The sequence below is a fragment of the Cynocephalus volans genome, chromosome 14 (assembly GCF_027409185.1).
Source record: "Cynocephalus volans isolate mCynVol1 chromosome 14, mCynVol1.pri, whole genome shotgun sequence".
NCBI lineage: Eukaryota > Metazoa > Chordata > Mammalia > Dermoptera > Cynocephalidae > Cynocephalus > Cynocephalus volans.
The window spans coordinates 54,858,986-54,881,612 of NC_084473.1; the positions used below are offsets into that span (position 1 = coordinate 54,858,986).

General features: G+C 34.3%; 2 protein-coding genes across 11 annotated transcripts in view; one reads left to right on the forward strand and one right to left on the reverse strand.

Moving 5' to 3' along the window:
- VRK2 (VRK serine/threonine kinase 2) overlaps positions 1-12,097 on the forward strand; it is a 106,712-nt gene extending 94,615 nt beyond the window's left edge. For all 10 annotated transcript variants that reach the window (XM_063077869.1, XM_063077873.1, XM_063077866.1 and 7 more), the window contains one exon: positions 11,673-12,097. In XM_063077869.1, the coding sequence (XP_062933939.1) occupies positions 11,673-12,017 (345 nt within the window). In that variant the 3' untranslated portion in view covers positions 12,018-12,097. The remainder of the gene's footprint in view (positions 1-11,672) is intronic.
- FANCL (FA complementation group L) overlaps positions 11,634-22,627 on the reverse strand; it is a 71,473-nt gene continuing 60,479 nt past the window's right edge. Inside the window, exons 8-14 of the mRNA XM_063077876.1 lie at positions 17,528-17,678; positions 15,156-15,239; positions 14,856-14,901; positions 14,689-14,770; positions 13,637-13,753; positions 12,474-12,545; positions 11,634-12,106 (exon numbers count right to left, since the gene is read on the reverse strand). Of these exons, the coding sequence (XP_062933946.1) occupies positions 12,071-12,106; positions 12,474-12,545; positions 13,637-13,753; positions 14,689-14,770; positions 14,856-14,901; positions 15,156-15,239; positions 17,528-17,678 (588 nt within the window). The 3' untranslated portion in view covers positions 11,634-12,070. The remainder of the gene's footprint in view (positions 12,107-12,473; positions 12,546-13,636; positions 13,754-14,688; positions 14,771-14,855; positions 14,902-15,155; positions 15,240-17,527; positions 17,679-22,627) is intronic.

The window sequence follows — 22,627 nt, forward strand, 5'->3', positions numbered from 1 at the left end:
CGGCGCCGCGACTGAACAGCCCGAGGCGGCAGCGCCGAGAACACGGAAGGCAACAAACCAGAGACAGAGCGAGCGCCCGACCTGGCACAGCACTGTGAGTGATCCCTGGCCCACGCGGCTCCCGCCTGCACCACCAGGCCACTCACTGCCCCGGTGCTGCCTCCATCTTCCCAGGTGCGGGCAGCTCCGCCCTGCTCGGCCATCACTGAGCCCATTTGCTTGGCCTGGCGCGGGGCTTTCCGGACCCTGCGGGCCGGCCTCCTCTCCCACTCCCTCCGCGGTTCTCTGGCGGGGCTGGGGGTGTGGGGCGTCCCGACCAGTGTTGGGAGGGCTAGAAAGTACGGGCGGGCTGACTGTCACTCCACCACACCCTGGACTCCGGCCCCGGTAAACTTCCTGTTACTGGGAGGCAGATAACATCTCTGCGACCACCAGTTTGGAAAAAAGCCTAACGAATTTCTGGTTGGGAATAGTGTGGTAGGAGAGTTCCCAGGTCCGCTTGAACCTGCCAGAGAGCAGGCTGCAGGCAGGCACTAGACTCGGTTTATACCGGGGGGATACAAAGGTGAACAAGACCCGAGAAAGATCTACACAGTGCTACAAAGGCACCCAGAGAGACCGGTTGTCTGTGCCTAGCAGAAACCTGATAGACTTCCTGGGCGAGGCGGTGCTGAGCAGGGTCTTGAAGGCCCAGCTGATAGACGAGGGGTGCAGAAGACACGCCCCAGCCCAGCACAGTGTGCACAGAGGGGGGAGACTCGACAGAAACCACACACCCGGTGGGGTCGCCACTGCACGATCTAACAGCCTGGGCCAGAGCACACGGAACGGGGAGAAGTCCTGTACAGAAAGTGAAAGCTCAACAGAGATCACACACCCTGTGGTACGTGATCCACCAGCCCAGCAGAGTACAAGCTGACCAGAAAGGTGGATCCCCGGAGAAGCCCAAGACCCGAGGCAACCACACACACAAGACACTAGAGGCCAACTGAGCAGTCACGGCGGGAGCCATACCAAATTAGCAACCACAGCAACATCCTAGTTAGTCATTAGTCTCAAACCGGTGGACTGTGAAACCCCCTGCCACAATGAATAAACACCAAAAAAAAGACACCAGAAATACAAAAAATCAAGAAAGTACACCACCAAAAGTTAATAAATCTCATACTCTAGATCCTATAGAACAAGAAGCCCTTGAAATAACTGACAAGGAATTTCGAGTGATAATTCTAAGGAAACTGAATGAGATACAAGAAAACTCAGCTAGACATCATGATGAAATGAGGAAAAGTATACAGGATCTGAAAGAGGAAATATACAAGGAAATCAATGTCCTGAAAAAAAATGTAGCAGAACTTGCTGAACTGAAGAAATTATTCAGCGAAATAAAAAACACAACGGAGAGTTTAACCAGCAGGCTTGTCGAAGTTGAAGAGAGAACCTCTGAACTTGAAGATGGGCTGTTTGAAATAACACAAGCAGACAAAAAGAAAGAAAAAAGAATCAAGGACATGGAAGAAAATCTGAGAGAGATATCAGACAACCTCAAGCGCTCAAATATCCGAGTCATGGGTATTCCAGAAGGGGAGGAAAATGGAGATTCCATTGAAAACATATTCAACAAAATAGTGGCAGAAAACTTCCCAGGTATAGGAAAAATCACAAATCTTCAGATCCAGGAAGCTCAACGATCTCCAAACGTATTCAACCCAAAAAGGCCTTCTCCAAGACATGTCATAGTCAAATTGGCAAGACTCAGAGACAAAGAGAGAATCTTAAAAGCTGCAAGAGAGAAGCGTCAAATCACCTATAAGGGAGCCCCAATCAGGTTAACATCAGACTTCTCATCACAAACCCTAAAAGCTAGAAAGGAATGGGATGATATTTTCAAAATACTAAAAGACAAAGATTGCCAGCCAAGAATACTCTACCCTGCAAGGCTATCCTTCCGAAATGAGGGGCAAATAGTATATTTCTCAGACAAACAAAAACTGCGGGAGTTCACTACCACAAGACCACCCTTACAAGAAATCCTCAAGGGAGTACTGGGTTTGGTTCCCGAAAAATAACTACCACTGCCATAAAAACCTAAGAAAAATCTAAACCCGCTAGTACAATAAAAATGGCATTCATGAAGAGAAAACAAGCTAACAAAAACACTATCTACAACCTAAGGAACCAACAAACAAAGAAACCAAACAGTAAATCAGAAAGCAAGGAACAAAAGACACCTAAGACAACCAAACAACCAATAAAATGCTAGGAATAAATCAACACCTTTCAATAACAACTCTTAATGTTAAAGGCTTAAATTCCCCAATTAAAAGACACAGACTGGCTGACTGGATCAAAAAGCAGGACCCAACTATATGCTGCCTACAAGAGACCCACCTCACCCATAAAGATTCACACAGACTAAGAGTGAAAGGATGGAAAAAGATTTACCATGCAAACAGAAAAGAAAAACGAGCAGGAGTGGCTATTCTTATATCTGACAAAATAGACTTTAAACTAAAAACCATAAAAAGAGACAATGAGGGACACTACTTAATGATAAAAGGACTGATCCATCAAGAAGACATAACAATCATAAATATGTACGCACCCAATGTTGGAGCAGCCAGATTTATAAAACAAACTCTATTAGACCTAAAGAAGGAAATAGACACTAATACCATAATAGCAGGGGACCTGAACACTCCACTGTCAATATTAGACAGATCATCTAGGCAAAGAATCAGTAGAGAAACACAAGATCTAAACAAGACTCTAGACCAATTGGAATTGGCAGATATCTACAGAACATTTCACCCAACAACCTCAGAATATTCATTCTTCTCATCAGCACATGGATCATTCTCCAGGATAGATCACATATTAGGTCACAAATCAAGTCTCAATAAATTCAAAAAAATTGCAATTATCCCATGTATCTTCTCAGACCACAATGGATTAAAACTAGAAATTAATAACAAACGAAACTCTGGAAAATATACAAACACATGGAAATTAAACAGCATTCTACTTAATGACATATGGGTCCAAGAAGAAATCAAGCAGGAAATCAAAAAGTTTATTGAAACTAATGAAAACAATGATACATCATACCAAAACCTGTGGGATACTGCAAAAGCAGTATTGAGGGGAAAATTTATTGCGTTAAATGCTCACTTCAGAAGAATAGAAAGATGGCAAGTGAACAACCTAACACTTCACCTTAAAGAACTAAAAAACAAGAACAATCCAATCCTAAAGTTAGCAGACGGAAAGAAATCATTAAGATCAGAGCAGAACTGAATGAAATTGAAAACCAAAAAACAATTCAAAAGATCAACGAATCAAAAAGTTGGTTTTTTGAAAAGATAAATAAAATTAACAAACCATTAGCATGGCTAACAAAAAAAAAGAAGAGAGAAGACTCAAATAACCAAAATTAGAAATGAAAAAGGCGATATTACAACTGATTCATCTGAAATACAAGGAATCATTCGAGACTACTATAAACAACTATACGCCAACAAATTTGAAAATCTGGAGGAAATGGATAAATTTCTGGACACACACAAGCTCCCAAAACTGAACCGTGAAGACGTAGAAAATTTGAACAGACCAATAACAATAAAGGAGATTGAAGCTGTTATCAGAAGGCTCCCAACAAAGAAAAGCCCAGGACCAGATGGATTCACAGCAGAATTTTACCAAACATTCAAAGAGGAATTGACACCGATTCTTTACAAACTATTCCAAAAGATTGAAACGGACGCAAATCTCCCAAACTCATTCTATGAAGCAAACATCATCCTGATACCAAAACCAGGTAAAGATATAACCAAAAAAGAAAACTACAGGCCGATATCCTTGATGAATATAGATGCAAAAATCCTCACTAAAATACTAGCAAACAGAATACAGCAACACATACGAAAAATTATTCATCATGATCAAGTGGGATTCATCCCAGGGATGCAAGGTTGGTTCAACATACGCAAATCAATAAATGTGATACACCATATTAATAAACTCAAACACCAGGACCATATGATCATCTCTATAGATGCTGAAAAAGCATTTGATAAAGTTCAGCACTCATTCATGACAAAGACCCTCTATAAGTTAGGTATAGAGGGAAAGTATCTCAACATAATTAAAGCCATATATGACAAACCCACTGCCAATATCATCCTGAATGGGGAAAAGCTGAAAGCTTTTCCTTTAAGAACAGGCACTAGACAAGGATGCCCACTCTCACCACTCCTATTCAACATAGTGTTGGAAGTACTAGCCAGAGCAATCAGAGAAGAGAAGGAAATAAAGGGCATCCAGATTGGAAAAGATGAAGTCAAACTTTCCCTGTTTGCAGATGACATGATCCTATATATCGAACAGCCTAAAACCTCTACAAAAAAACTGTTGGAATTGATAAATGATTTCAGCACAGTAGCAGGATACAAAATCAACACACAAAAATCAGTAGCATTTCTTTTCTCCAATAGTGAACATGCAGAAGGAGAAATCAAGAAAGCCTGCCCATTTACAATAGCCACCAAAAAAATAAAATACTTAGGAATTGAGTTAACCAAGGATGTGAAAAATCTCTATAATGAGAACTACAAACCACTGCTGAGAGAAATTAGAGAGGATACAAGAAGATGGAAAGATATTCCATGCTCTTGGATTGGAAGAATCAACATAGTGAAAATGTCCATACTACCCAAAGTGATATACAAATTCAATGCAATCCCCATCAAAATTCCAAAGACATTTTTCTCAGAAATGGAAAAAACTATTCAGACATTTATATGGAACAATAAAAGACCACGAATAGCCAAAGCAATGCTCAGCAAAAAAAATAAAGCTGGAGGCATAACACTACCTGACTTTAAGCTATACTACAAAGCTATAATAACCAAAACAGTATGGTACTGGCATAAAAACAGACACACTGACCAATGGAATAGAATAGAGAATCCAGAAATCAACCCACACACTTACTGCCATCTGATCTTTGACAAAGGCACCAAGCCTATTCACTGGGGAAGGGACTGCCTCTTCAGCAAGTGGTGTTGGGATAACTGGATATCGATATGCAGGAGAATGAAACTAGATCCATACCTCTCACCGTATACTAAAATCAACTCAAAATGGATTAAGGATTTAAATATACACCCTGAGACAATAAAACTTCTTAAAGAAAACATAGGGGAAACACTTCAGGAAATAGGACTGGGCACAGACTTCATGAATACGACCCCAAAAGCACGGGCAACCAAAGGAAAAATAAACAAATGGGATTATATCAAACTAAAAAGCTTCTGCACAGCAAAAGAAACAATTAAAAGAGTTAAAAGACAACCAACAGAGTGGGAGAAAATATTTGCAAAATATACATCTGACAAAGGATTAATATCCAGAATATATAAGGAACTCAAACAACTTTACAAGAAGAAAACAAGCAACCCAATTAAAAAATGGGCAAAAGAGCTAAGTAGGCATTTCTCTAAGGAAGATATCCAAATGGCCAACAGACATATGAAAAAATGCTCAACATCACTCAGCATCCGGGAAATGCAAATCAAAACCACATTGAGATACCATCTAACCCCAGTTAGGATGGCTAAAATCCAAAAGACTATGAACGATAAATGCTGGCGAGGCTGCGGAGAAAAAGGAACTCTCATACATTGTTGGTGGGACTGCAAAATGGTGCAGCCTCTATGGAAAATGGTATGGAGGTTCCTTAAACAATTGCAAATAGATCTACCATACGACCCAGCCATCCCACTGTTGGGAATATACCCAGAGGAATGGAAATCATCAAGTCGAAGGTATACCTGTTCCCCAATGTTCATCGCAGCACTCTTTACAATAGCCAAGAGTTGGAACCAGCCCAAATGCCCATCATCAGATGAGTGGATACGGAAAATGTGGTACATCTACACAATGGAATACTACTCAGCTATAAAAACGAATGAAATACTGCCATTTGCAACAACATGGATGGACCTTGAGAGAATTATATTAAGTGAAACAAGTCAGGCACAGAAAGAGAAATACCACATGTTCTCACTTATTGGAGGGAGCTAAACATTAATATATAAATTCACACACACACATACACACACACACACACAAATCGGGGGGGGGAGGGAAGAAGATATAACAACCACAATTACTTGAAGTTGATACAACAAGCAAACAGAAAGGACATTGTTGGGGGGGAGGGGGGGGAGGGAGAAGGGAGGGAGGTTTTGGTGATGGGGAGCATTAATCAGCTACAATGTATATCGACAAAATAAAATTTAAAAAAAAAAAAAAAAAAAAACAATTCGAGAAAAAAAAAAAAAAAAAAATTAAATTTAGTTGCCATCAGAACATACCCTGTAGTACTGCAATCCTTTAAAATTCATTGAAACTTGTTTTATTGCCTAGCAGAAGGCCTGTCTTGGTGAATGTTCCTTGTGTACTTCTAAAGAATGTTGTGTTCTGTTCTTTAAATGTTAATTAGGTTAAATTGTTTGATAATATTTTTCAAATCTTCTATATCCTTACTGTTTTATTTTGTTCTCTTGTTTTATCACTTAATGACAAAGGAATGTTAAAATTTCCAGCTATAATTGTGAATTAGTCCACTTCTCCCTTTAGTCTATAGGTTTTTGATTCATGGATTTTCATGCTTTGTTGTTAGGTGCATACAGATTTAGGACTCATGTCTCCTTGGTATACTGTCCTATTTATTATTATAAAACATCCTTCTTTATGTCTGTTAATTATTTCTGTCTTGATTCTATTTTGTCTGATTTTAACAATTCCACCCTTCTTATGATTAGTATTTACACTGTGTATTCTTTTCCACCTTTTGTTTAATCCATCTTTGTCTTTGTGCTTTTGTAAATAACATATAAGCTGAGTCTTGCTTTGTTATAAAATCTGACAAACATAGTCTATTAATTGCTCCATTTCCATTTAATGTAATTGTTGAGATAGTTGAGTTTAATCTACAGTCTTGTTCTTTCCTTTGTTTTTGTCTTTTTTTTTTTTTTTTTTTTTTTTTTACCTCCCTCCTGTTTTATTTTGCACAAATTTTTTCTTAGCCTTTTAAACTATACTTCTTTGGGTTTTGGGGGGGTTTCTTAGTGGTTACCCAAGAGGAGGTTAGCAAACCATGGCCTATGGGCTAAATTCAGCCAACCACATATTTTTGTAAATAGTTTTATTGGAATACAAAGATACCCATTCTCTTACATATTGTCTGACTACTTTTGTACTGTACCGGCAAAGCACAGTAGTTGCAACAGAGATGATATGGCCCAAAAAGCCTAAAATATTTACTGTCGGGCCTTTTACAGAAAAAGTTTGTGATTTTAAATCTTGTAGTAGCCACATTTAAAAAAGTAAAAAGAGACAAGTACAATGTACTCTAAACCAATATCCAAAATGTTGTAATCATTATAAAAATTGAGATAGTTTACATTATTTTTTTCATACTGTCTTCAAAATCTGGTGTCAGTTTTACAACAACATCTCAATTCAGACAAGCCATGTTCAAATGCTCAAGTCACATTAGACAGCACAGCTCTAGAAATTACAAGGTACACCTTTAACTTGCCATATCATAATATACCTCAATTTAATATACCACTTCACATATAATGTAAGAAACTTACAAAAATATACTTTCATTTACCCCATCCTTTGTGCTATTGTTGCTATACATTTTGCATTTACGTGTGTAATAAATTGCATAATAATTATTGTTGCTTTAAAAAGTCACTTTTCTTTCAAAGAAATTAAGGAAGAAGAAAAGTCTTAAATGCCCCAATATTTACAGTTTTTGGAATTCTTCATACCTTCAACAGATCTGAATTTACATATGGTATCATTTCCCTTCAATTCAAAGAAATTTCTTTAACATTCAGTGTAGTGTAGATTTCCTGGGAACTAATTCTCTCACCTCTTGTCTGATAAGGAGAGGTAGATGTGCTCCCTAGTTAGTGTAAGCTGGTAATAGTTGATGGGGCTCCATCCCAGTTTCCACAGCACCTGGTGGGAAGTGGGAGAGGTGAAGCTTCTTTCATGGTGTTCACCTAGAGTAGAACAGGTATAGTCAAAAGTGTTCTATTCTATCGACCTGCCCTCCCTCAGTTCCATTAGTTAGAAGAGAGGAGGCTTTTCTTCGGCCTTTTTCCATCTCAGAATATTGTCGTTTCCAGATCGTAGTATGCTTTATGGCCTAGGTCGGGATACATAGGAGGCACCAAAATGAAAGGGGCTTGGGGATTCATGGCTAGGTCATTCATTGTGTCCTGAAGTCCCTAGCCAGTCTGCCTCCTTTTCTACAACTTTCAGAGTATTCTAATAGTTGATTTTTGTCCAGTCTTTAAATGTAATAATTAACAGGAGGAATAGGCCAGAATGCACTGTCTTGTCTCAAACTAGTTGCCTCTCAATTTCACTGTGAAGGCTTCATTGGGTATGGAATTTTTTGTTTCAGAACTTTATAAAGATGTGTTTTCCTGCCTTCCTGGGTGTGCTTTTTTATGATGAGATGTTAGCAATTATTCCTATGATTGACCTTATATATGAGGATACTTCAAAGTTGATGGAAAGATTTGTGTTACCTTTTAATTCTATTTTTCCATGAACTTTTTGAGGTATCTCATATAATGTATCTGTTTCTGGCTGCTTTTAATATTTGCTTTTTATCTTTGGTTTTCTAGGGATGGTTCCCTTTGTATTGTGCCTTGGGTTCATTGAGCTGCTTTTATCCATGATTTGAGATTTGTCATCAGATTGGAAAATTTTTTAGCTATGATTTCATCAATTTGTTTCATGCCTCAATCCCTCTTACTTCTTCTGAGATCCAAATACACATATGTAAGAATGCTTTATCTTTTTGGCAAGCAACTGGGGCATTTCTTATTTTTTAAATGTCTTTTATCTTGCTGTACTTCAATTTGGATGTTTTCTTTAGCAGTGTCAAATTGGTTGTTAAACCTAGTGAATTTTTAATTTTTTACATTGTATTTTTCAGTTCCAGAAGTACATTGTTTTTCATTTCTCTGCTGATATTTCCCCATCTGTTCTCTAATTATGTTCAATTTTTCCTTTAAGTCCTTGAACATATTTATGTAATTGTTTTATATGGCTTGTTCAATCATTCTACCATCTGGGACATTTCTGAGTTATATCTTTTTCCTCCTGGTTATGGGATACATTTTTGTGTCTCATGTAGTAACATTTTGTGTGCTGAACATTGTGGATGCTATTGTCTTTAGACTTCAGGTTTTACTGTATTCCTTTAAAGAGTTTTGAATTTTGTTCTGGCAGTGAATTTATTGTTGGTTCAACTTCATCATGTCATGACTTCTGTTTAGGCTTTTTTGGTCTGGTCTATAGTAAATATCTTAAATTGTGGCCTTTCTGAGATCTGGATTATTTTCTTTTCCTCAAGTATTATAGCCTTATTTGTTTTAGATACCTGATAAGTTGCTTCATATATTTTATTGTTTTGATTTTTGTCTAATTTTATTGTTTTGATTTTATTTCATGGGCTTTTACAGAAGGAGGGGAGGTCTGATACCATTACTTGTGACCAGAAGTGGAAGTGGCATTGATATTTTTCATAGCTTCTCAGTTGATTCTAATGTGCATTCAAGGTTAATAACTGTTCTAATGTAGGGTTTCTTAACGGCAGCACTATTAGTATTTTGGGCTGGGTTATTAGTTGTTTGGGGATGAGGGGGCTGTCCTGTCTGTTGTAGGATGTTTTAGAAGCATTCCTGGTGTTTATCCACTAGATGCCAATAGGACCTCCTCTCAGTTGTGATAACCCAAAATGTCTCCAGAAACTGCTTAATGTCCTCTGTGGGGCAAAAACCATCCTAGTTTGAGAACCAGTGCTCTAGCAGAACAGATTATTGCATTGCCTTAAGCCCTTGCTATTCCAAATTGTGGTGTGCAAACCAGCTCTACAGGCATCACCTGGAACTTTGTAGAAACAAACAAAGAATCTCAGATTTCACCCAGACCTTCTGAATGAGACCTGCATTTTAACAAGAGCCCAAAATGGTCTGTATGCTTTCTGATGTTAGAAAAACAGTGCCATAAACCAGACATAAACAGATGAGTGTGGCTGTTTTGTTCACAAAACAGGCAAATGGCCCATGAGCCAAATTTTGCCAACTCCTGTTATAGACTCTTTCCCAATCAGACCTCTCAGTGTAACTAAGACAGTGGGTGGTTAATTCTTCGAGTGCCTTCCCATTTGATGTCATTTGTTGTTGCTTGCAGAGAGGCTAGGTGTACAGATTACTAAGAAGACACTTCTTGAAATCTTAGCAGCCTGACTTCTTACCTAGGTGGAGATATCTCCCACTTCCATGTATAAATTATATGTAAATGCTGCTTCAATTAGCTTACCAGTGGTTCTCAGAATTTAGAAATATGACTTGATGGCATAATTCTTTTTCTTTGTGGGAGAATGCTTTATGGGCCCACTGGAATAATTATTCACTTTTCTTGCCATTAGTGAAAAAAGCTGACAAAACTTTAGGAAAATTGCATTAAGTGTGAGTATGAGAGTATATAGTAGTTTATAGTTATCTAACTCCCAAGTAATTTAAAGCTAAAGAGCCTTCAAAAGATCTTTCTTTTCTGTATCTTATGTAAGGATCCTTTTTAACATTCTAAAACTCTGCGTCGTGAAAGTGACTTTTTGGGGGGATTAATAAAAAGGGCTATTTGAAGGGTGGTAGTATAGAGTTTGAGAGGGTAGCTATCTGAAGAATGATATTACATCAGATGTTTCTGGATGAAACTAACAATGAAGATTAAAGTATTTTACTTTGTTTTATGAATCTCTCCTCATCTAAGTTATTTAAAAAATAGTACAAGGAGTGGGCATACCGGAGGTCACCAAAGTGAAGCAGAAACGGGCCAACTTGACTTTCAGCCAGTTAAATGGTGAATAGAAAACTGATTCCTGGGGTTTTGTTTTGGTGGCTGGCAACTGTATAGGGATCCTTGATGTTATCAGCACCACCCTCTAACCAAGTGAGCTAACCGGCCAGCCTTTGATTCCTGGGGTTTTGGCCAACAGGAGTGATGGCAAAAACACTGAAGTAGCACCTGAAACTTGCATATAAGTAACCGTGAATCTGTTTTATATTAATATCTATTCAGTCTATAGTGGCTGGTCTGTACCTATGGCTTTCCAAGAGACCTGATATAATATCCAGCCCTGAGGCAGTTTTCTGTAGAGGTGTACAGCCTCATCCTTTACTCAGTATATAGCAAAAATAATTTGAGTTGCCATGTTGTACAAAAGTTTGAGAATCATGATATTAATGACCAAAAGCTTTCTAATTATTGTCTTACCAAGAAAATTCAGTTTTAACATTCTATCCTATTTTTAGATTATAAATTAAGAGATGGTCTACTTATGTTTTAGAAGAACCACTCAAATTAACGAGACTTGGTTGTTGGATGCCAGTAAGTACTTTATAAAGTCTTAAAATTTAGGATCTTTACCTAAAAATTACTTACCAGAAAAATAAACACACAAAAACTTGACCTCATTCTGTAACCAGTTTTATTTAGCATTCTTATAGAGTACAAAATAAATACTTGGCTAACTCAAATCTAACAAAGCTATATATGTATTTTTTCCATAGGAAAGCACAACGAAAAGACAAAAGTATCCTGAGTCTCAAGAACTTCGGAATGAAGTAAAGAGTTTCCCACAAAAATACAGCTATACGCAATTCCCAAATTCATTTTATGAACCCCATCAAGATTTTACCACTCCAGATGAACTCAATAAGTCAAGATCTCTATCTTTGTATACATATAGTTCCACAACTGGTATGGGGGTCACAGACTTAGAAAGTTGCACAGGATGGTGGTCTGCAATTTCCCAGTTTACTCTTAGTGAAGAGACAAAGGCAGATATGTGTTATTATGGCCCCATCATATTTTTCCTTTCGATGTTAATAGTTCTTGTTTTATATTTTCTCTGAAGATGCCAAATAAAATCCTTTTGATAATTTTCAAAAAATGTTACATTCTTATTTCAGGGTTTCCTCCCAGACATTTTCAAGGTAATTGGCTTTAAAAAAAATAAAAAAGAATATATTTTAACAAAGAAAGTTTGTGGATACTTCTTTTAAAATTGCTTTATTACAGAAATGGTGGTAATGTACAGTTTCGAAAATACTTTTCTGAAGTTTCAGATCACCTAGGAAATCTAGAAAAGGATTTTTTTTATCAAAAAGGCAATTTGAAAATTAAAATTTTATTGATAAGTTCTATAAGACAAATTTTCCTTATCTTACTATTTTTTAAATACAGAAAATAACATGTTTCAAAAAGTTTTAGATAAGTTTCCTTTCACTTTACCACACAGATATCTGTCATCTAAAACAGTAACTAAAAGTTAGGGACACTTTATGAAACATGATTAATAGTTTGCTTACCTTACTACAGTATGGACATTCACCAAATATGATGTTAAAGCTCTGTCTACTAGTCAGTAGTCCTCTCAACCACTGAAGATTTAAAAAGGAAAAGGAGCAGTGTCAGCATGATTACAAATTACAGATACTCCAAATATCATTTCCTTTCTTTGTGAGTGTATATTTCTATTCCAGAAGATTTGTCCTCTTACTTTTGTTTCGACAAGAGTAAGGGGGTACATTTCCTGAGCCAATGCCAGACTATTAATGTGCTGAACAGCAAGTGAGTGAAAATCAACATGGAATTTGAGGCCTACATCACTGGTTTATAACCAAATTAGGGGCCCCTTTAATAATTTGATGACAACTGTGCACTTTTTCTACCCCCTAAACACATACAGAAAAATAACATACAAGTTCTTGAGGTTCACAGACCTTTTCTAATAAGTCCATTAATCACAAATTAAGAACTCCTGATGTAAAAGATACTATAGCCTCTTGAAAATTCAAGCCTTTATTCTGGTCTTAATCACTAACAGTGGGTTAAGGAAGCCTCCGAAAACTGAAAGCACTGTACAACTTCAAAGTGTTTTGTATATAGATGCACAGATATTAATCAAATATCAACTGTGCCCTAAGAGGAACGCCATAGACAGCAAATGACTAAAGACGGGAAATGAAAGCAGACTTCACATACAGTAAATAAAACAGCACTGTCAGAGTGCTGTGAGATGTTAAGTTCACAAAAAACATTCAATATCAAGGGTAAGATTATCACACTTGTTCTATACTTAAATGTAATCTGAAAAGTAATAAGTGCTACATAATTGCTAGTTTCCTTTCACTTTATTGCAGCCACATTCCCACTTGAATGAATCTATAGGGTTTTTATGGTAACGAGATATTTTCAGAAAGATTCCAATGTATCATTAATTTGTTATGCACTAATAAGCTAGTCCATGAATATATTCTGGATAGATTTCCCCCTTCTTGGATACTTTAAGACATTTCTTCACTCAGTAAAGAACTGAGTAATAGAAGTAAACTGGTAAAAGAAGTTAATGATGAAAAAGGGGATTACTATTGACTAAACAGATTTTAGAATCTGTGTATTTCAAATATACTTACTTCCCTTATGTTGTGTTAGATGAAAAAGGTCTTGCTTATGTTATTTTTATTTTTACCTCATATAAGCATATTTGATGGAAAGGTTGTCCACATTGGGAATTATTGCACACTTGATCAGGAATGGCACCATCAAGTTGATAGGCATAACAAATTCCACAATCCATAGTAAAATCCTTCAAAAGAAAAGAAATATTTGTAAGCATATGTGTTTAAAATATACAAGGTGAAATAAGGAAGAGTGGGTAAAAAGATATAGACAATATTAACTTTTTTATAAATATGGTTTTTTTGCTACATAATTTCCATGAACTTTTTGCAGTATCCTGAAATTACAGAAAATACAATTACATAATTTTTTAATACCTAGAAAAGAGTGAGAGTGCCCCCCCCCCCCCCCCCCACACACACACATACTTTAAGTGGCTGGCCGGTAGAGAGATCTGAACCCTTGACAGTGTTTCCTTTTTTATTCAATAAGTACACACAGATATACTAAAAAACACTTCATTTTTGGCTGGCTAGATATTTGGGCTTTGGCAATTTTCCCATATCATACATCAGTATAATGTCCCTGCTGAATTTAAAGGTAGGAATTACATTAGCTAGTGATTATTAAACTTCAAAATTCTGTAATTAGAGGAAAAAGAAAAACATCACCACCACTTAGTAGCCTACAACCTTAGCAGCTTTGTCAAAAATCAATTCTAAATTTATTACTTTTACAATAATAGAGGTGTCTGTTCAGTTTTGAAAAACTACTGCCATCCTTTATAAACACATCAAACTAATTAGAACTTTATTCAGTTATCCATAAGCAGCTAGTATAAAAAATCCAAATCTCATTAGCTACTTTGGACCCTTCCCCTTATTTTTAATAATAAACGTGTCAGCCATTAATCACTTTACTTCTGAAAATCATGAAAAAAGTACACTTACTACCACCAAAGATTAACAAGTTCTTTGATGTAACTATTACTCATAGTTCAGAAATCTGTATTATAACATTCTTCCCATTCCCTCCCTTTTCAGCCTCATTTTTCTCTGAGAAAAGCATTTAAATTGCATTATGCAATGCTGTTTGGAATATCAAAGCACTTATAAAACTTACAGATTTTTCCAGGATAGCACGAGCTGGAAAATCAATTTCTAAAACATCTTTCAGATTTTGTAACAGACTATTTTCTGGATCCCTGAAAGCATGGAAAAAAATAATAATTCTGCTGTTAAGTTTGTAAAATCATACAAAAGTGACAATTATATTGCCAAGGTACCTACCACAAATGTATGTTCCTGCTCAGCTTAATTCCCAAAGGTTTTACCACTTCAGATATTAAAAAAAAAAAAAAAAAAGTTTAATAATTTAGGGTTTGCTGTTCTCATTTGAAACTACATTTCATACAGAATTTGTTTCTTAACTACTTTGGAAAATTTGAATCATATTTATATTATGTTAAAAAAATTCACAGTTCAGAATGATGAGACATTCACCTAAAATAATAATTGATAATTTAGAATAATATTTTAAAACTTGTATTTTACAATTCTGTTAAAATAATAAACTCTGAGATCTCATACCATGGTCAGCTCCAAGAAAGCAGCACTCAGGAAGCATAGTAGGGTGCCTGGGGTCTACCTCTATATGTATGGAAGCGTTATTCCCTAGAATGAAAGATGACTAAAGTTTTCAGAAATAAAACACTTCATCAAACAAACTAACAAAAAAACAAAGGAGTCTCAGTCGGGCTACTTACTTCATATACCCAAGGAAAGACTAACCAAATATTTTATAAATTTTTTTATAAAGGTAAATATAGATTAAGCAAAAGAATTTTGAAATTATAATTGTCAGTAAAGATTCAGGGATCACAAGTTTCAAAACGTAACCAATCCATAAATTAATATAATTAATTTAGATTAGGATTCTGGTCCATTTTATTATAGTAAGTTTAAATAAAAATTTTCTAGGGTCTTTAAAAAATATCACAGGTCACAAGTTTAAGGAGTAATGTTCTAAATTTCATGCATTTCTTGAAAAAATTACATTTTATAGAAAAGAACTTTGATCAAATATAAAAGGACTAGAAAAACAGTAAATGGTAAAAATAAGTATGTTTAAGATTCAAGTTATAAAAATTTATGGAAACATTTTCTGAATTCTTTTACTCCATGTGAAGCTTTCTCTTGTAAGTTAACAAAGGATTCAATTTATATTAAATTAGAAATTATTCTTTTAATAACTAAACTCTAGTTTGCAGAATCTAAGAAAAAGCTATGTGGCACTAAATTCTTTGACAAATTTTAACTGTACTCAAGTATAGTACAAATTTCAGAAATTTTACTGCACTTTTTTTTGAAGGTATATAGTATAATTGTTATTTGGATTTAATTTTTCTGCTAAAAATGTCTTGATAAATTCTACACACTATTAACTAAGCCTTTTGCTAAGGTTGGCAACAATATAAATACAATTACTACAAATCTGTCAGAGGTCAAAGTAAAAAAATGACTGTAGGCATTCAATGAGAAAAATAAAAATTCAAAAAGTTATAACGTCATTTGTTAACACATTTTTTCCTATGAACACAAATTTCTTATTAGCCTTTAGCAAAGTCATTTACTATGGCTTCAGAAAGTACTTTCATTTAACAATGGCTATAATAACTAATTTTTCAATTAATTTAAAACTTGGTCCTAAGAAGGCAAATCAATGCCTGAAGGGGAGGAAAAAAAAAAAAAAAGGAGTTAAAGGGTAAATACAGAAAGAATAAAAACCAGACTGTTTATGCTGAACAATAAAAATAATATTTAATCATAATGTGATAATTATTTTAATGGGGCCATGAAGATAATTACTAAATTTCTTCAAAGAAAATATTTTCATTCTTAATATCTATTTGTTCACAAATAAATCACAATTTCATTAATTATTCCAAATTAAATTGCTGGATTTTTTCAAACTGGAAAAGTAACAATACTATTTGTAGAACTTCTGCACGATTATACTTTCTTCTCAAAATAACATGTCACTCCCCGCCCCCCCCCAATAATCTATTATGCCCAGGGCAAATATAAAAATTGCTAATGAATTTGGATATGATTCACATCAAAATTTCAAAATATCCTTCAGAATATATATATATATATATATATATATATATATATATATATATATATATATATATATATATATATATGCCTCTTAACATACCTATTTAGACTAGGGGGAAAAAGAGGAAAGATAAATAGGTACCTTAAAACTAGCTATAATTTTTAATGTAAACTCAAATATAGTTTAAAATATCTAAAATCTTGAAAGGCTGAACTCTAAAGTTGCTTTTATGTTTTGCTTGTTCATAATGAAAACACATACTCATTTCATAGTCAAGAAGAAAGAAAATTGCAGGGATATTCATGGCTGTAACATATTCATTAATTTCATTCGGTCAATTCTTATTTGGGGTTTCTGTTTACTCTTCAATGGCATGGTCCACTTCAGGTGTTTTTTTTTTTTTTTACCCTTCTCTGTACTGTTAGCAGAAAATATTCCCAGACCTGTTCACACCAATCTTGTTGAAGTTTCAAATGAAGACTTCATTATTTCTAACAAGATTTTTTTGTTGTTCTAAGTAATGGAAGTTTTGAATAACTGCTTTACTACTTCTGTGCTAATTAAAAGCAAATTAAACACTGTCTCTGAATGTTACTTCTATTGGATCATCACTATTTACACTGAAACACCTCAGTACTTGCCCTTTTCACCTAAAATATTTACAGTAATATGCAGTAATAAAAGAAATCATAGTTTATCCTGAAAAGTTTTAATGGTTGACCTCATATAAGGAAGTCTTATGTAAGAGTCCAACTGTCATGTTTTGATTCATTTTCATAAGTAATACAAAATATAATCAAACACCTGAAAAAAAACCACTAATCCTCTTCTTCCATACCTAATACAATTCTGCGTGCTGTTGCACTCCGCGTAGGTTTTTCTGGCTCAAGTACCCAGGTCTTCTCGTCGATTTCATCCATAACATCCCAGAATGCCTTCAGTGACTCTAATGCTGCCAGAAACTGACTATGAATGCTTATTAAGGAGCTCTGTGAAAAGACGAAATAAGTTACATGGCACTCTAATCTTTCACTTAAAATACACCCAATTTTGAAATTTTAAGGTCTGTTTCATCTCAGCTAGAAAGTAGACTCCAGTAAACAGGAATCAACTCTCCCTGCTTCACATCTCTTCACTTCCATTAGCATTAACAAGACTTTTAAAATGTCACTAGACTATAAACTTTACTGAGAAAATGTTTTTAAAATCATATTTATTTTTATTATGATACTTGTTTTACTATACATATGGAATAGTAATTACTAATACAAGATGATATATATGCACTTTATTAATGTATATACCTAATATATTGGGCATAATATCTGTACAATTTCAGTATGAAAATAATCAATTTCATTTTTGCTGCAGCTGTAAAATTAAATGCAGTGCTATTTGCAGTTTGATTAAATTACCTCTAAATATTATTATTAAATAATTGCAGACCTAATCAAGGCAAATATTATGTAAAGGTTTTACACATTTTTTAAGAATGCAAAAAAATCACAATTTTTTTCCACATTTAACTTTTAGCCAATCTCTGAATTCAGTATTTCAGACATTAATCGTTTATGAGATTTAGCTTAAATACATTTTCATTAAATAAGTAAAACCATCACTGATTTTAAAAAGCGATTTATACTTTTACTTTAAAACAAAGGCAGTAGTTTCTTATAAAAATGTGATGTGTTTAAAAGATACAACTATTTACTAAATACTTTTTATACAAAAAAGCAATCAAAACTAAAACAGTTTAAGAATTGAGTTTTAATTATTGTTTCAAGTAAGAAAAACATATATAATGTTGCTGAAAATACAACAAATGTATTCACCCAAAACAAGTGATGCAAGCCAACAATGCAAGAATATAATACACCCTGAGTAAGAAAGATGAAAAGAAAGTAACCCCTTCCTTAAAAATGTATTCTGTACCTACGTATTTAAGGAAAACCAATTACATTTCATCACTTCAATCAGGGTTTACACTTGGATGAATTTCAGTTTCACTGAGCTAGATTCAACTCTTCTAAACTACACACAGAAAAAAGTATAGGAGTAGGAACTAGAGGTTAATATCTGGAAATAACATTTTAGGATATGTTCTCTTCTGCTATACCTTACTTGTACCTACAAATTTAGATGATAGAATCCAGAAATCAGAAAACTAAGTTCCAGAGTAGCTAGTTTTGAAATCAGTAAAACAGCATCTCTATGTCTCCTTTCTCTCTCTCTCCATCTATATACATGTATACTTAAAATCTATACCTATTTCATGAATAGCCAAGGAAAATTTAACCACCCGCCTCCCAAAAAAAGTCAAAATGTTTTCACAGTGGCATCTTTTATTTGAAAGTAGCTCCAAACACACTGTCCATTTCTCTTACGACCAACTATAAATAAAATCCTAACTCTGCATTTTGAACAGAAAAAATTTTTTTTAATGACAAAATAACAGCAAAACACATACACACATGCACACACACACACCCTGGAACTAGAAGTCACTTGGTAATTACAGAAAAAGTGAATTTTAAACCCTAGAAGCTATTATCAGATTTCATTAGATAGCCATGTGAGGTAGAAATATTAAACAATATTTTTACATTCCAGATGAGGAAAAGAGAGGCAAGAAACGTGACAAGTTGAACACAGAAACATTTCTCTTAGTTATTTCAATGAACTTAGGAGGCAGACACTGAAGCCATTACATGAGTAAGCTATGTGACGAACTAATAGATTTTTCTCCAGCTTCTTATGTACATTAAATCATACACAAACCCTTATTTTGAATTTATTTCTATAATTGTAGAAAAAAACACATTATTTCTAAGTATTAACAATGTAATTAAATATTCCACATACATCACCATAAATACCAAGGAATAATATAACCAAAATTAAAACCAAAATTCAGTAAGTATGTTGCTGAGAGATCAGTTCTCTAAAAAAATTTTCAAAAATAAAAATAGCTTGATTCTCATTTTGTAACATAAGCACGGTCACATCTCACCAAAGCTACCATGCTATTGTTTTAAGTTTTCTTTTTTTTCTTTTTCATTTTCTTGGCCAATATGCAAAATAAAATGAAATAAAAATCAAATAAAATTTTCAGAAAAAAAGAGTATTAATAAAGGATAATATTAAAATTAAAATTAAAAGTGTTGCTGAGAATGTAAAGCAACCTGAATTCTCAAATGCTGTTGGTAGGCATGCAAAATGGCACAACTGCTTTCAAAAAGATTTGTCAATTTTCATTAAAAACTAAATATATTCCTACCTATGACCTACCAATTTCACTCCAAGAGAAGTGAAAAGAAACATCCATAAAAAGGACATACAAGAATGCTCATATCAGCTATATTCATAAGAGCCAAAACATTAACAATCCAGATGATCATCAATAGGACAAAGGAAAAACAAATCCTAGTATATTCATGTAATGGACTCAGCAATAAAAAAGAACAAATGATACATGTCACAACATGGATGAATTTCAAAATTATATTGGGAGAAATAAGTCTATGTACAAAAGAGTACATACTGTATGCTTCTGTTTATATGAAGTCTGGAGCAGGCATAATAAGCTATGGTTAAAAAAAAAAAAAAAAAAAAAAGCAAAACAATGGAGATTTATTACTGGGAAGGGACAGGACCCTAGCATGATGGCAACGTTCTACATCTTAAGCATGGATTGCAAAGATGTATCCATTTACTGGAACTTCTGATATACTCAGAATTTACATATTTTATTGTTTCCAAATTTTACAAAGAACAGAACTCTAGGTAAAGGTATGCTTGCTGACATTTTAGAGAAAGTGTCCTGATACCCACAAATTACTCTGGAAGGCACTAAAAGTTAGATGGATTTATGGATGGATAGAGGGATGAATAAACGGAAAGATACATGATAAATCAAGTATAGTAAACGTTAACTGTAGAATCTAAGTGGTGGATATATGGGTACTCATCACAAACTTTTCCAATGTTTCTGTATGCTTAAAAATTTATAATAAAATACTGGAGAGGGAGAAATGAATCTCAAAATTATTAAATAAGTAAATTATACGTTATGTGACTTATTATAACTGAGAAAATCAATTATTTTTTCTGGATTAGGTTATAGACTAATTCATTTCATTTTTTCCAAATACTTAATAACTGGCCTTTTTACATAAATCTTTAAATCCATATATTTAAATAATTAAATACATATATATTGATTTAACATATTTAAAACCCTCCACAAAATAACACATAAACATGTCTTCCTAGGAAAAAAAAAACTCACTGTATAAGGCAGGTTATTATCTTTGAAATGTCTATGACAAGCATTCTTAACCAGAGAATCTTAAAGCAAGTTTTAAATAATTCATCTTTATATTCTCTATCTTCTAAGTAAAATGTAGCATTTCCTTCAACTATGGATAAAGATAACAATCAGAAATAATATCAGTAACTTTCACTACAATAAAAATCATACTGGGATAGCCAAGGAAACGGAACACTAATATATAGATTCTACTCCCATTCATTCCTTTTCAAGTGATCTTTATCCCGTGCAGTCTTTGGTATTGGGACTTTTAAAAATTTCCTAAGTGATTCTAATGTGCAGACAAGGTTGAGACCCACTGGTGGAACAATGAAGAATAACTATGCTTGTTACCATCCAAATACTATGTCATACTTCTACAAGATTCAGGCAGTCCAGCTCATGAGGAAAAAGAAAGGTATTCTTAAGATTTTCATCATAACTTTGACTGTTTTTCATTGTTAATGTTCAAAATAATATTTCATTTTATTTTTGTAATAAATTTTGGGATGTGGGGAGGTATAAAATGAATTTGTAAAAATGAAACCTATTTTATAAAACTAGACCTATGGAAGAAAAAGTTTAATCTTCAACTTAATTCAACAACCTATTTGGGTCAAGCACTGAAGAATGCAAGTCCTCATTTACAACACACCAAGTTATACAAAATTAAATAAGCAAATACTACATAAATAAATTACATCCAAATACATTTCAAACCAACACATGTGAATAATGTGCGTACTACATGTTACTTACGCTCTATACTAGACACTGTTGCTATTAAGAAAATATAAGAAGTAATACAGTATGTTGGTTTAAGATCACTGACTTTATAGTCAAATCTAAGTCCCTTTCCTAAGCTCCACCAGTTAAGATTAGCTGCATCTTTCTCAACAAATTATTTAATCTAACTTAGCTTCTGTAATATGGAAACAGTGTTAATCCTCACAAAATTTGAGTAAGGTAATGTATATAAAATGCTTACTGCTTAACATGTAGTAAATATTGAAAAATTGGTAGTCATTATTATATTCCTTACTCTGGAGAAGTCCACAGCCTAATAAAGGAAATAGCAAATAAGAAAATATCTGTATCATATTAGACAAAAAATTGACACTCAATATATAAAGGGTGCTGAAAAATGAGTAATAAAAATAGAAACAGATAATGAATAGAAAAGTGAGGAAAAAAGATAATTCTCTAATGAAAAAAAATACGTGCTCAAATAAAAAGTACTCAACCTCATTAAACTGAGACATTATTTCTAACTGTAGAGCTTCAAGGTAAGAAGCAAATGAGCAAAGGCTCAGAGTTAGAGGACAGTGAAAAAAATGAAGTATACTAGCTGGGAGTCCGCATTCTTCACAGTAGCTTTTTCTTCAATAACTGAGATAGCTCAATTCCATGGTCTGGCTTCTCTTACAGCACTCCCATTATTCGTTACTGCTTTATTACAGAACCTCAGTGAAGAGGTGAGCACTTTGTAGGTCCTATGGGACCTTGATCCATGCCCTTAATCCACCCGAGAATTATCAAGAGTGGTTTTGTTCTGACTCTGCCCCACTGACTTTATTCCAATCCTTCACTGGTCCCTAGTTAGTGTGGTAAAAAAAGGAGAAACACCTC